Source organism: Poecilia reticulata, chromosome 11, assembly GCF_904066995.2.
Source record: "Poecilia reticulata chromosome 11, P_reticulata-male-v2, whole genome shotgun sequence".
NCBI lineage: Eukaryota > Metazoa > Chordata > Actinopteri > Cyprinodontiformes > Poeciliidae > Poecilia > Poecilia reticulata.
Genome location: NC_088840.1, coordinates 3,938,479 through 3,953,209, shown reverse-complemented (window position 1 = coordinate 3,953,209; position 14,731 = coordinate 3,938,479). Strand labels below are relative to the sequence as shown.

Sequence of the window (14,731 nt, the reverse complement as noted above, 5' to 3'; positions counted from 1 at the left end):
CTAGAATCTATTATGAAACGTCAGATTTGTGTCGACATTAAAGCATTTTTTGAAAAACGGGAAAGTTTTAGGGGATCTATAACAAGTTCCTCAGTGAAAAGTTCACCCTCCAGTATTCCTATGTGCAGCGACATTGACGCTGACATATTAACACAACTCTAACATGACCTATTACCTCAAATGTGCCATATGCGTTACCCATAACAACAGCAGCTGATTACATGCTCGTCTTGTAACTCATTAGCTTAATAATCCAACGTGACAAGGAGAAGCAGCTTGACTTTGTCATGACTCGTACAAAAGACTTCACTCTCACTTTGTTGTTCATCAACAAAGTGTGCATGTCCCATTCTCTAAACTTTGCTCCACCTACAGGCCTGGGGGAGTAATAGCAACGTGTTTGAGCCATTTTCGGTGTTTTCATGTGGAAACAGAAAATGCCACAAAGTAACTAACCGAGCTTCCATTACAAATGTGAGTAAATCGTTGTCAATATTCCACTAACGTTAAAAAAAATTAAATTGTGGAATTGTGGTGTTTCCATTAAAATAGAAACAAAATTAAAATCACACGAATAAGCTTATTCATGCAATAACTCATTGAAAATAATGACAGTGACAGATGCAAACAGTTAAAAGAGATACGAAGGGGTACCCAAAAGTTTCCAGAATGACGCTGTTGCACATGCAGTTTTCGTAGTACACGATTCTGCCGCTAGGTATTTGTTCAACCACACCTTCTCAATCACTGTGCCAAGCAGCGTTGATGTGGAAGGTTTCGTCTACCCGCAGTGAATTTTCTTGGAAGAGCTGTTTTGTCCAGCCGTCATTTTTCTTCATGAAGAAGTTTTATGAGCAGCGCGGCTGAAGCTTTGCTTCCTGCTCGGGGAAAAAAGCATCGGAAACCGTTCAAATGTTGAAGACCGCTTACAAGGATGACGCTATGTGTCAAGCTCAAGTTTACTCGTGGTTCACCTGCTTTAAAAATGGTGAAATGTCAATTGATGATCAACCGTTTTTTTCCGGCTTCACAGCGCGGCTGTGAAGTTTTGCTTCCTGCTCCGGAAAAAAGCAAAATGAACTCTAGTCCTTCTGATAAGTAAATGCCAGCTAGAAGTGATGGAAACACAAATCCCAAGTTAATGCTAATGAAGTCAGATAACAAATCGGTGCCGTTTACATTCTTCTTTCACACGGAACTAGAGTAAACCTTAACCTGTTTACCAGCGCTTCAGTCTTATAGCATAACAGACAACATGATTCATGAGTGTGTTACCTGGTAGCAGGAAGGGTGCTAACTCTGGTGAAAAACACAGACGGCTCCACGTCTACATGGATGCCCAGAGACAGCTCCCTGTAGTAGCCCTCCACTTTGCCCGCTCCACCGGAGTACCTGAAGTTCAGCACCGCCTCCAAAGTCTGCAACAAAGCACAGGAAGAAGGAAGTTACATCAGGGCTGATGTGGAACCGCATGAGCAGCTCATTAAAGCGATAGGCAATGGTCAGAGGTCGCGTGCAGCGTGTTGCTACTCGCCGTTCAATCTACACAAAGTTTGCTCCAGACAGGAGCCATCAAGGCGAAAATAATAAATGCACCACAAGGCTGCTATTGTGCTGCTTAATGAAATGGAAGTATAATGATGGGAAATGGACGATTCAGAATCCTAAAAGGGTTTAAAAGGGAGAGGGGTGGCAGCTGGGTGGCCTAGGTGAGATTGTTCTGGCTGCGTTCCACTGTAATGGGGGGAAAATGGACAAGGGGGAATCACTCAGCGACACTCCGAGGCGTTTCCGTGGAGAGGAGGCAGGGATGGAAGAGGGGGGGAATGTCATGAGCAGCCAAGTGGGCGAAGTACGGGGGTGGGGGGAAATTAGAAGTGGCAGTTTATGTTGAGGAACACTAGCTGACTCAGGGAAGGAGATGTTCAGCTTTTCTTCCAGCGCAGCGTATATCATCTCCACGCATACTGCTGATGGAGGCTCTGGCTGTGGCTTCCCACAACACACTTCACCTATTTCCTGATTGTTTTTACTCTCTATCCACTTCTTCATGGGAGGCGGAAGCCAAGGTGAAGCAACTCTGAGGCTGCTGGGCATACGGCCGATTACAACATAACGGACGGAGCACAGCACTGACAGCCACATCACAGAGAAGTTATTATTACTGTCAACCAAGCAACTCTATTCTAAAAAGTCCCTTATTTGTAAGTGAAAAGCTTTATTTCACATTCTGCGTGCGCGTGTGTTTTGCTTTTTTAACTTGCTCTGATATTTGAAAGTGCCATTCAGGGACACGCCTGTGATCTTTCCACCAGCACCGAGACGAGGTTGATATTTTTGGCATTTAGTAAAATGTCTCAGAGTATCTCCTATAATGACCTGAAATTTGACACAGAGACGGTAAAGGCCACGAAGAAGAATTCAATACATTTGAAGATTTGTTACAGTCAAGAGGAAACCAGAGATTCCCGTCAGATTTTTCTCTGTAATAAAAGAATAAATCAAGAAGTCTAATACAACCCCAAATCCATTGAAGTTGGAACGTTGTGTAAGACAAATAAAAATGGAATAGGACGATCCGCAAAAGGCAAAGATACTTAGTGGTTAAACTCAAGTGGAATTTGATTTCTGCAACACACTGCTGAAACAGTGCCGAATTCATGTGAATGCAGAGCCTGATTGACCAACAAAACTTTTGCGCACGTCTAAAATCGTCTGTGGACAAGGTCAAACTTACTGCAACAATAATCTATATGGATATGAAAACTAAAGTATACTGCTGTTTTTTGCCTCTTGTTTTCATTATATCACATACATTTGACCACCCTGCAATCAGGCCACAATTAGTGTGTGCACACAACATCCATAGAAGGAGCTGCAATGAGTAACAGCAGCAAGAGAACTTCTTATCTCAGCCACGTCGCTCCCTAACAGCAGCAGACGTCCTGCTGTTTGCGTCGCTGTCAGAAGCTGGAGGTTCTGCTTTTTAATGCCTTTTGCTTCTTTAAACTCTGTGAGACACAAGAACACAGACCCTCCTACAAGGCGTCAGGATTATAGCAGGGTAGAGAATGTCAGAACCGGTGGGAGACCTTGCTTTTCCAGAAGCAAAATCTCTTCAGACAAAAAAAAAAAAAGAGAAAAAAAAGCTTGACAGTTTAAAACATAAATAATACCAACAGAGAAACAATCAAGGAAACCTGCGACTTAACAGCTACTGGTACAACGAGGTTTACTGTCATAAAGTGACAACAGGTGCTGTGGGAAACACCAGTGAATCAAAGTTGCTGGTTGCAATGGGAAGTTGAAGACACAAATTCCCACTCTAAACATTTGCAGATCCTGGAGGGAAGCAGTGGAGTCAGTCTGTGACAGCTGCCCTCCACAGCGGCGGAGAGACGAACTCACGCTGGGCTGGAGGCAGAATGAAAGCAACCAGCCTCATTTCAACAGACTGGCTTAATTCTCACCGACTGTTAGCAAAAACAAAAACACAAGACGCCTGCTGGATGAATGCGTTTCCTCTGCAGCAGTGTTTTCTGCTGCTGAGGCTGTTGACATGTTGTATCATAAACGTGGATTCGATTTTCCTTCGGACTCTGCCGGCGCTGTGCGGTTTCCGGTGTGGAAGTGGAAGCTTAAAACGTGTTCCCCCTCGAGGAATCGTCTCGGCAACGCCGTCACATGCCACAGGCGTGCCTGATTCCTCCACTGGAGCCAGAGCGGCCCCTATTTTCGATCCCCAACCCCCCACCCACCTCTGTGGCTCCTCCGCCCCTCAGGAGCCTTTTTCAATCACACCCAGCTAAAAATAGCTCCTGCTGTAATGAGCTGGCACTGCTTGGAGTAAGCTGGAGGAAAACAGCACCTGACCACACACATCTATTACTCTAAATAAAAAAATGTGTGTAGGACTTTAGCGATTTATCATGTTGTCTGTTCTTTACCATGTTAATTCAGTTCATTTAAATACACAGTCTTCTTCAGATGTTCCACAGACTAGCTCCTTAAAACTGCCTCTAGTTATTCATCAATCACCAGGGGATGTTTGGTGCACATGTGAGTTTTACAGCATTACAGGAAGCATGTGAAACTCAACAGGCTCCATATACAGTCCAATGTATAAATTCATATCAGATGTTACTCATTCCACAGGGTCGGATATTTTGGCTTCACAAGACAACTTCTCAGTTTTATTCTACTCAGGGCTAAAGTAAACCTGTCGCAATAAGCAATTAATCATCGATTGCATGACGAATAAAAATGAGCTCAATAATTTTCATTCTGATGATTAATATTTTTTGGAAGGCAATTTTGTTTAGAGACTTCAAAATCCTTTTTATTTATCGTTTTTTGGTTGTGTTTTGGATGTTTAAAAAAAATCTCAGTTCCAGTGTGAAGTGTTATGTACTAAATTATAGTTTATTAAAGTCTTTGCAAGAGCAGACATGCGTTATTATATACTATATATATTCATTGAAAATAGTCTCAAAAACAACAATGTTATTGTGTATTGCAATAATTTGGCAATTTATCATCCAGCATACTTTGAAGTATGCATACTTTACTATTACATGTACAATGTATGATAATAGCAATATGGTTTGTTAAATTAGAATACTTAACGTTGCCTTTGCCTTAAACTCCAAAGATAGCAAGTTGGACAAACTCATTGCCCAGTCTCTTGGAGTTTCAAAGCCAGGTAACTCTTTTATAAGTTCAATATTGTTTGTGTCAACACCGAACTTGGAAGCTCAGAGGACTTCAAACACCAGTAATACCTTGGTCCTTAAAAAAGAAAACACAGAAGACCAAAATAAGTCTCCATACCTCGATCACCATAGCTAGAAGAGCAACCACTTTAGATGGACTCCATCAACTCTGCCAACAGAAGTGGTCAAATGCACAGAATTATGCCAGACGCTTGTTATTGGCTATAAAACACGTCTGGTTTCTCTTGCCAAGTCTATGGGTTTCACCATCTATTAATTCAAATGTCAAATTTTAGCATGAGAGTATCTGTAGAATTGTCAATCTGTGTGGAACTGAAAAAATCCACAATACATTCAAACTTACAGTATGTGTCCAATTCTTGAACTTGTATGTTGCATAATCATTCCACAATTTCAAAAGATGGATCAAATAAAGTCCTAGAAGTCCCATAATAGTATGATGTGCGATCTACTTATATATGGATGTAAACCTGGAGAAATGCACACAGCTTAGGTGTTTTAAATGCCTACAAGTAACAAACAAGTGCTAATGGAAAAACCTTCTTTCGAGGCTTTTCTGAGACCTGACACGTGAAACGCGGTGGCCTTTACCTCAAATGCCACAGCCCATTATTGTCATTTTTCACGCCCGTCTCAAGAATGTCACAAAAGGCTGTCTATCACATTTCCCCGCACAAATGTTTGACAACTGAAGGGCCCACTGGACGCTGTGAGTACTGCTGCTCCCACCCATGGCTTGTGAACAAATGGCAACAAGATAAAGATCGGGACACATCTCGCTGAGGAGATTTTGGCAGAGCCGCACGGCTCCTCGCTAGAGTCGAAGATAAAACGTCACAGTGACATCTGGGCAGGAAGTGAAGGTGTGGGGGTCTGAAAATGGAGCAAACCTGTGAGATTAAATGATTCCAAACAATGGTCTGATGATCTTTGGTTCATACAGTCTAACCAATAAAAAAAATGCTAGTAAAATCAAAACAGCTAGACCAAACATCACCCCTTTATTGAAATTAACTTAAGAATATCTTATTACAATATTTTTTATGTATTATCCAGAAGAGGTGGGTAATGTGGCTTTAAAATAAAATGGATTTTATTTTAAACTCAACTTTTCTTAAGTAAACTAAATGATTTGTGTAAGACTGGCTTAAATCTGTTATCTTAAACATACTTAATAAATTTGTTAAAAAATAAATTAACTAATTGAGTTGGATGATTATAATATACTGAATTGGTTAAGTTGGATAAATGTAATAAATTCAGTTGGATAAATTTAATAGAATTGCTTGTTACCTACAGAAGCAATTCAATTAAGTTGGTTCAACTATTTTCTTTTTAGAGTGTAGCAGATACAATTTCTGAATTTAATTAATTTTTTTTTTAATTCTTGCTTTCTTATCTGAAAAAGAAAAGTAAATGACGTTACAAATATTTTCAATCATCCCTTCTGTGAGTTGTATGATGTAGTATTAGGGAATGGCGCCAAGAATTTTATATTTAATTATGAGAACATAGTCATAATATTAGCAGAATAAAGATGAAATTTTGTTAGAAAAAAAAAAAGAAACGACATGATAATAAATTAGTTATTTTTTGTGTTGGATTTTTCATAAAGTAATTTCATTCACCTAATATTACAATTTTATTCTGGTGATATAAAGACTATCATATGACTTTATTCTTATATTATTTAACTGTACTCTTGAAAATGTAGGACTTCTCATATTTTACAAAAACTTAGCCTGACTTTTACATTTTGAAGTAGAGTTGATCTGAAAAGTCCAAATAAATAGAAGCTGTAAAAAAAAAAAAAAACTTGTGCACGCTGACGTCTCTCTGAATAGAGGAAACCCGAGGAGTGCATTAGAGAAAACAAAAATCTAGATTGATAAAATCGATTTATCGCCCAGCCCTCTTATCCAGTTATTTGCAACTTTTTCCAACCTTGAAGATGAAACAATCTGTCTCCCCCTCTAAAAGAAATTGATGTTATTCAGTGTTATAGACTTTTAAATTCAGGAAGTTTATTTTTTCTTTAACCAAACTAGCACTGGTGCTTAAGCAGCAACTTTTCAGAGGAGCGCTGTATACTTTGATGAGAAGATGAAATGGAGTTCTGTGGGTCTAATCGTCCATAAAATGCTCTTGACCCTTTCCTGGGATGCATCTGCCTTGTTGCTGGGAAGTGAGCAACGCACCAGGAGGGCTGTTAAAGCACCGGCAGCGCCGGCTCCAGTGGGACATGGAGAAAACCCAGAGGACTGTGGGATGCTGTGTGTTCACTGGGAGCGAGGCTTGGCCTGCATCGCATCAGTCAATCAGCTGATGAGACAAACACTTTCTGCTCACTTCTCCATTCGGATGGAGGTTGGAAACCAGGTTGACGGATTTGGAAAAATACAGGAACAAGGAAATTTGATTTCAAAAGTATTCATACCACATTTTATCATGTCACAGCCGCCAATTTAAATGTGATTTACTGGGATTTTATTTGACAAACCAAAACAAGCATGTCAGCAAAACAGAAAGAAAATGAAAGCTTTTTTTTTTTTTTAAAGGGGCAGTATTATGTAAAATCAGCTTTTTTTGTGTGTTTTACATCACGTTATGGTGCTATTCTTCATTTGCACCAATCTGGTGGTTAAATAACCTAAACAACATATTAAAAATTAACGTCTTTGCTGTTGAGTGTGTATGTCTATTTATTGAATCATTTAGAAGCAAAAAGGGTTTTTGAATTGAAATTGTTATTTTGTCGATGTATAGCTTTTGATTAAATGTGATTAATTGATATTAATTAATTGATTACAGACATTTAAAGCACCACTGATTCAAGGAATCAAACTCATTGATAATCACTTCATTAAAAAAGTTGCAGCAGAGATGAAAGCTTCTGTTGGTTCCATTAGTGAATGTGTTTTCCAGTAGAAAGCGCGTGTGAGTCTGGGCATCGGGGTATTGTCGTACTGCTGCTGTGCTGTTGTGCAGTTAATGATTCACGAGAGAAGATTTCAGGAGGAGTGAAGACAGATCCGCAGCGCGGTGTAATGACTTCACAATAACTACTGCATGCTGAAGAACGAGAGCCGGAGAACAAGCTGAAGTGACAGGTGACGAGGCTCAGAGCGTCTAAAAATGCTCAGTAACGAGCAGGCACATGAAGACCAAAATAGCAAACAGCTGCTGACAGTGAAGGACTCTGATTCACAGCATGGTGCAACACCTTTACCTGCACCAAAAGCTTTCGAAGAACCAGAGGAACATTTAGACATGTCTGCCTAAACTGCTATAACACAGTATTTAGTGTCACAGACAGTAAAAATACACAAATAGTCCACAGTACGATCTAAACCATGTTCCTAAGTGAATTGTGCTTCACTGCATCAGGAAACTGAAATTAGTTAAGATGTCAGCAGATGAAGAGGCAGCGACTTTATTTGGTATTTCAAATGTAAAATGGGTCCATTTAGAGAATTCAGAGCACCAGCTAACAGCCAACACCCCAGCTCCACTTTTCTGGATCTCCCCTGTGGTTCTTTGGCGTATTGAGATATGTGTAGCATGAAAATATTAGCTCAAACTCACTTCACTCAGCTTGACCGGAAAGATTTTGACCAATATAATTACTTGTGAAAGTCTACAATGCGGTATTGTGGCCATAAAATCTACATTTCTGCCAAAAAACTCAAGATCTTGGAAATTTTCTTGAAAAAGCAATAAAATTTCTGTTTCAAAAGTTGAAGATCTTACACTTTTGAAACTCAAATTTCCAAATGTCAACGTTTTTTCTAGAAATTTTCTTAGATAAATCTCAAAATATGTCTGACAATTTTTTGACTTTTCAAGCTCAGAAATGTATTTGTTTTTCCAGAAGAATTTCTCAGGTTCATCTCAAAAGATTTTTTGTCAAAATGCACAACTCCTTTTTTTTCTAACTACACTGGTCCTAACATACCATCATAAAAAACTGAGTGAAGTGAAACAACCTGAGAAAAAACAAGATCAACTTTAAACTTCAACATAAGAAAATTCCAAAGGAAAAGGTTTCTACAGACGTTTTTTTCTTGTAACTTGTGAGCAGGTAATGTTTGCAGCTGCACTCCCAGAGAGGTAAAGTGAATGTTAGAATACCTAATTCACAACAGGGACACTTAGTTTTCTCACACAGTGATGAAATATTACTATTATAATCACTGCTTTACAACTTAATCCAGGCTGTCTGATTGGAAGACTGGTAACAATGAAAAGGGCTTGGATTAATGCTATTGTCCTCAAATACTGAATGCCACAATACAGTGTTCCCTCAAGACACAATTCTCAACTAATAAACGTCTTATCTCAGGCACACATCTGCAGTGTTGAATATGCTGAATATAGGGATTATTTGTAGCTTTAATAAGTTGGAAAACAAATAAAATGGCAACATTGCAATTTGATTAATTTCCGATCTGTGGCTAGTCTGACCCAGGAGAAGGAAAAAAAAATAATAAATATATAAATAACACCAACAGGATATAGCTAAGAAAATAGGCAGGAGTTTCTCAACACAAATTATTTATAAGACTAATACGTTTCCGCTGGCAACAGGGTGTTTAAAGCTAACTCGGCGTGTGAGCAGGTTCATATTCCCCAGACTGTCTTTTCAACAGATTTGAATTGTTGGAAAGCACTTTTAGATATTTGAGAAGAGCTAAATCAGGATTTTCGTACTTCATATGAATTAAATTTTCTTAAAAAAACTGTTTTTAAGTCCAAATAAAAGTGTATAAACTGACTTAGACAGAACAGTGGAGTTCAAGATGGAAGTTAAGTAGCTTTTAAAAATTCAACGGATGGTCAGATCCATCATGAACCCTGCATGACCCCTACTTGCCTCCCTTTTTTTTATTAGTATATAATGTACAATTGTCTGGTGAACAGCTACTTTCCAGGCTCTGCTACGGTTCCTACAGTATCTCAAAAGTCAGGCAGGCACAGAGAAGTGAAACGACCTGAACAGACAGAACAAGCGCAGGTGAAAGCCACACACTCCAAAAAAAAAAAAAAAAAAAAAAGAAAGAAAAATTGAATTGCGATGCATGAGTGGGCGAGTAAATTTGCATATACACACTTACACACGTATCTTACCTCCAACACCACCTAGCTGTGATGGTGCGCTGCGCTCTGGAGCAAGCTGGGACACACACCAGCTGAGTTAGCAGCATCATGTGGCGCGGCGCTCAGCCCGGTTCTCACATGGGTCCAGAGAGCAATAAAAAATGTTTCATTTTCTGATCGCTTCACCCGCCAGCTTACATACAGCAACGCAAATGTTGCTGCAAACTAAACTTTCTGAACATCTGGGATTTTCCTGGATTTCATTTTTAGTACCTTGTACAAAAAGTGATTCTAAATTAGGTGTGAGATTAGTATGTAAATTATCTAGTTAAACATTAACTATAGCAAGTTAATTAAAATTAGATCATTGTGTCTTAATAACCTGTGGTAAATATACAACAGTTTCATTGCAATACTGTAATGTCTTGAAACATAATTTAAAGAGGCAGTATCATGTATTTTCCATATAGTGCCATTTCATAGCAAAATAAAGTACCTGTGTAACCTTCAGTTGTTATAAAAAAAATGCTATATATAACAAATATCACTTAAAAGAAATTTGGTTTCATAATTTAACCCCTCGATATTTTACCTCTGTCTCTAAGAAACTCCTGCTCATTCTGAAATTCCACCAATATGGTTCCTCTATTAACTCTTCAATGTTTTTACCAGCGCTGCTCTGAGAAGTAGCTCCCATAATGAGATGCACAGTTCCTCCAGTTGTTTGCTAAAATTTCTTGGCTAGTCTGAAGGAGCTGAGTGGGGGTCTTGCGGGGAAGCAGAAGCTCAGATGGTTAGAAACTCCAGCTCCAAGGAGGAGATTTGCCTCAGAGGTGGAGCTAGGTCCACCCAGGCATTTTGCACAGCTGAATGGTTGCCATGGGAGATTGAAGGATTTCTCAAACATGCATGAACAAATCAACGCAACACTCCATGTACGTTTTTGATGGGGAAATAACATTTTAACATAATGTAAAGCTCAAAAAGTTTATTTTACAGGATATTGCCACTTTAATTGCTTTTAGCAGTAAGTGAAAAACAATTATTCCTTTTGCTACTGAAATAAACTAATTACAGGTTAAGATATCCAACATTTATCTACTGTAATTTTGATTTCAATTCATAAACTTAAAGCTATATGGAATAGCACAATAAAGTAGCTGTGTAACCTTCACAGCTGGTGCTGGTGTAGTAATAGGTTTGAATAGAATGTGCTTATTGAAAAGAATGTTCAAAGTTTTTACTGTTTTGCTCTTTATGGGGAAAAAATACCACAGTAAGCTTTTCCAGTCCAAACAATGTCCCAGGGAAACCGGTACAAAAAGGAAAAAAATAAGAAGTAGTCATTTAAAGTGGTTTATGTTCCACCTTCTTTTTCCTTCATACCTTCATCCAGTATATTTGAGCACACGTTCTGACTGCAGCATTTAGAATTATGAGTGAATGCCCAGGATTGCATTGAAAAAACAAACAAAAAAAAAAAACCAGATTTTTTTTTGTTGCTTTTCAAAAGGAAATCCTGGAAGCCCACAGAGCAACAAAGTGCACCAATTGTTGCTTTGCCGATTGCTGCGGCGTTTGAGCTGCGCATTTTACCTAAATGGTAATTAGGAGGACTAATACGTTTAAGATGCCTGTGGGTATTTGCTCCTAATGGACCAGCTCATTTGGTCATCAGTTAGAGAAACGAGCCTGCAGTGCTCTGGCACCGTGACGACGCTTCCACATGTCAGTGGGGAGCGAGCTGTGCTGTGGTTACACGTCCACTTGGAGCATTATACTGTATGAGCAATACGCAGGCTGTTGTTGCTGCCAGGATGAGGTTCCTCCCTGCCTGTTGTGACTGTCATCCAAAACGTAACTTGCAAAAAATAAAAATCAGCAAGCTGACTCACTGCCAGAACTTTAAGAGCAAGCCAGGCAGGCCTCCAGGTCTGCTGGCTCCCGAAGCAAATCTAGCAAATCTCTTAAAACATGCTCTAATCCAAACATTTCTCAGGTGAGGCAAAACATGCAGCTTTACCGAGACGAGGTAAAAAAGCACATAAGTGCAAGCTAAATATAAACTATTCCAGAAAGCCGGCTTTGCAAGAAAAATGCAAAGCAGAATCTTTGCTCAAACTTTAAAGGGCATGTATCATCATTTTTACAACTTTTTCAATTTTCATGTTGTGTCGTGGCTTGGAGCTCGCACCGGTTGTATTGATTTCCATGTTGGAAATTGAAAAAAATATTCTAAATGATGTGAAAGAAAATGAGTAAGCCACAAGGTAGTTAACGACGGAGCCAAGACAAGACCTTACAGAGAAAAAAAAAAAAAGAGGCTTCATTGCGTAACACAATAGCCTCCTAAGAACAGAGCAGCAATAGGAAGGAAGATTTATTAAGGTGCAGATTTATAAAACAATGGGTTTAAAATAGGACAGAAAAAGAAGTAGGAAGAAAATAATTTGGAAGTAACAGCCTGGAGACCTAACAGTCCAGCACTCCACTCAAGAATATGTAGTGTGCTGTGATAGTGGTGAAAGACAGTTTTATGATAAAAATTAAATTAAATAAACAAATCATGTTGCTCCATAACTCTAATGCACAAGTGTATCACACAGTACTTTTCCTCTGGTGTCAATAGATGAACTCATGATAATCAGATTAGGACACATAGAAGAGTTTAACTCGGTAATGTGAAAATGTTTCAAGGCCATTGTCTGTCATGCCACTCAAACGCCGAGTCAGATTTTCCTCAACAAGATACTGTTTGGCCAAAACAAGTAACAAATGAAGTGAATGGAAGAGAAGATAAAATACTGAAACAATCCCTCAGTCATTTGGCTCAGGCACTGATAAAATTAAATAGAAAAGCAGCAGCTGATTTTAGAGTTTTTGGAGAGGCTAGCTATGAATTTATTTAAACATTGCAATATAAAGAGATCCACTGATAATTTAAACTTTTAAATGATCTGGTGTGGGTGGATGTGTGTGTACATGGTTGTTGCCCTCTGATGGACTGGTGACCTTTCCGACATGTACCCCACCTTTCACCCAATGACCACGAGGGGTAGGCACAATCCCCTTCATGATCCTGCAAGGACATCAGGGATAGATGATGGATGAAGAAATGTGCTTCTCAAATAAAACATGTAGCAACAGTAAGGACAAAGGGAACGTTCTCCTCTACAATGAGAAATGTTAAAAAAATAAACTAACACCTGTAATCCGACAAACAGCGAAGCAGTAACATTACAGCTTCACTGGCCCACGTTTTCAGTGGACTGTCTAAGACAAGCAGGTAAATTAAAAAATCTGATTAAAGAGATTGAAAGAAACAAATGTCATACTTTAAAATATGTTGATGTACATCACGATGGTGGTGATGCATTTTGATTTCCCGTAATTATCCCACATTCCGTCTTCTCTCTCTCAGCCAAGTCCAGACAAAGACACTCGGTCTGGATGCCAAAACAACAAACAGAGTCCGACAGATACCGGCATGCTGCACGACTCAGACAGGATGGATGAGACATTAAGTCCATTTGTTGTCCCATCCGAGGCATCTGTGCAGACATTTATGTTAAATAAGACCGTATCTTTCACCGAAGCAGCCGTCCGTCTATCTTCAAAAAGGTTTCCAAATAGCACTGCGGAGATCTGTACCGAGGTGACCTTGGCAGAGCAAACAGACTCCTCTCTTTATTTGTTTCTGTAAGGTCTTGATAGATGTCTTACAGGTCTTGAGAAGTCATAATGCACGGGGTCATAAAGGAAGAAGATCACAGACCTACAACCTTCTCAAAAAACATTAGCAAAGCCTTTGTTGTACTAAAAGTTGAATTGAGCTTCTGGAGACTGAAACTATCGATCAAGACAGACCAGTCAAAGTCGATAAGGCCAGACGTACAACAAGCCTAATCACAGGTGAACTGAATCATCACTTTTATTCCAGCCTTTCTCTGTGTGTGTGTGTGTGTGCCTCACTCTGGGGATAAAACAGAAGAAAGCAACAGTAAAACACAGTTGACTTGTTTACAACTAAAGTGAGCTTTGGCACCAACAGGCAACCTGATAGACATCCAGAAGTCGGGAAAGTCTCACTCAGCAAACTGATTTTTACTCAGTTTCCACTTGACTTACAGAGAGAATCTACACCAAAATGGTGGCCGTTTACAGCACATGAAGATATGAATAAAAGAACTCCAATACAAATTTACACTAATTGCCAGTTTTATTGATTACAGATATTGGACCACTTACTAACATGAGGTGCCAATCAATACGTCTAGATGTGGTGAAGACGAGTTAAAGTTCACAAGAGCGCCAGAACGGGGAATGAAGGGGAATTAAGACACTTTGAACATGGTGTGCTAATGTTTTGATAAAATGGTCTATAAAAGAAAGCATCACCCTTAAAATAGTCGCTAATTATAGCAAAGGAGTCAGGAATACCATGTCTGAGTGCAAAACACATCAGACCTTACTGCAGCGAAAGAGAATTTCATCAGTTTAGAACGGAACCTGAGGCTACAATCCACACAGGCTAATGAAAACGGGGCATTATCAGGTCATAAAGAAACATTAGCTTGTCTGATATTTTTCGAATTCTGCTGCAACATTCAGACAGTACGTTTGGCTCAATCAGCATTAAGCACAGACATGCCATGCCTTGTATCACTAGGTCAGGTTGCTGGTGGTTGTGTAATTGTGTTGTTGTTTATGTTAATCCATTTATGATCACAGCATCTACTCTCTGTAGCCTACAGAGCACAGATACTGGATGGAAAGTAGTGACTGTGAGAATTACATGTTCTGGTTAAGCTAAAATTACAGCATCATGTTGGTAACATGTTTTGTTAAACACTTGATTTGATAAATAGTGTAGCTATTTTATACCTTGATTGTACAGGCCC

At 39.2% G+C, this 14,731-nt stretch overlaps 1 protein-coding gene across 2 annotated transcripts in view; it reads right to left on the bottom strand.

Annotated features, from left to right (window-relative positions):
- trappc9 (trafficking protein particle complex subunit 9) overlaps positions 1–14,731 on the bottom strand; it is a 212,070-nt gene that overhangs the window by 114,335 nt on the left and 83,004 nt on the right. For both annotated transcript variants that reach the window (XM_008421345.3, XM_008421346.3), the window contains one exon: positions 1,276–1,418. In XM_008421345.3, coding sequence (XP_008419567.1) covers positions 1,276–1,418 — 143 coding nt within the window. The remainder of the gene's footprint in view (positions 1–1,275; positions 1,419–14,731) is intronic.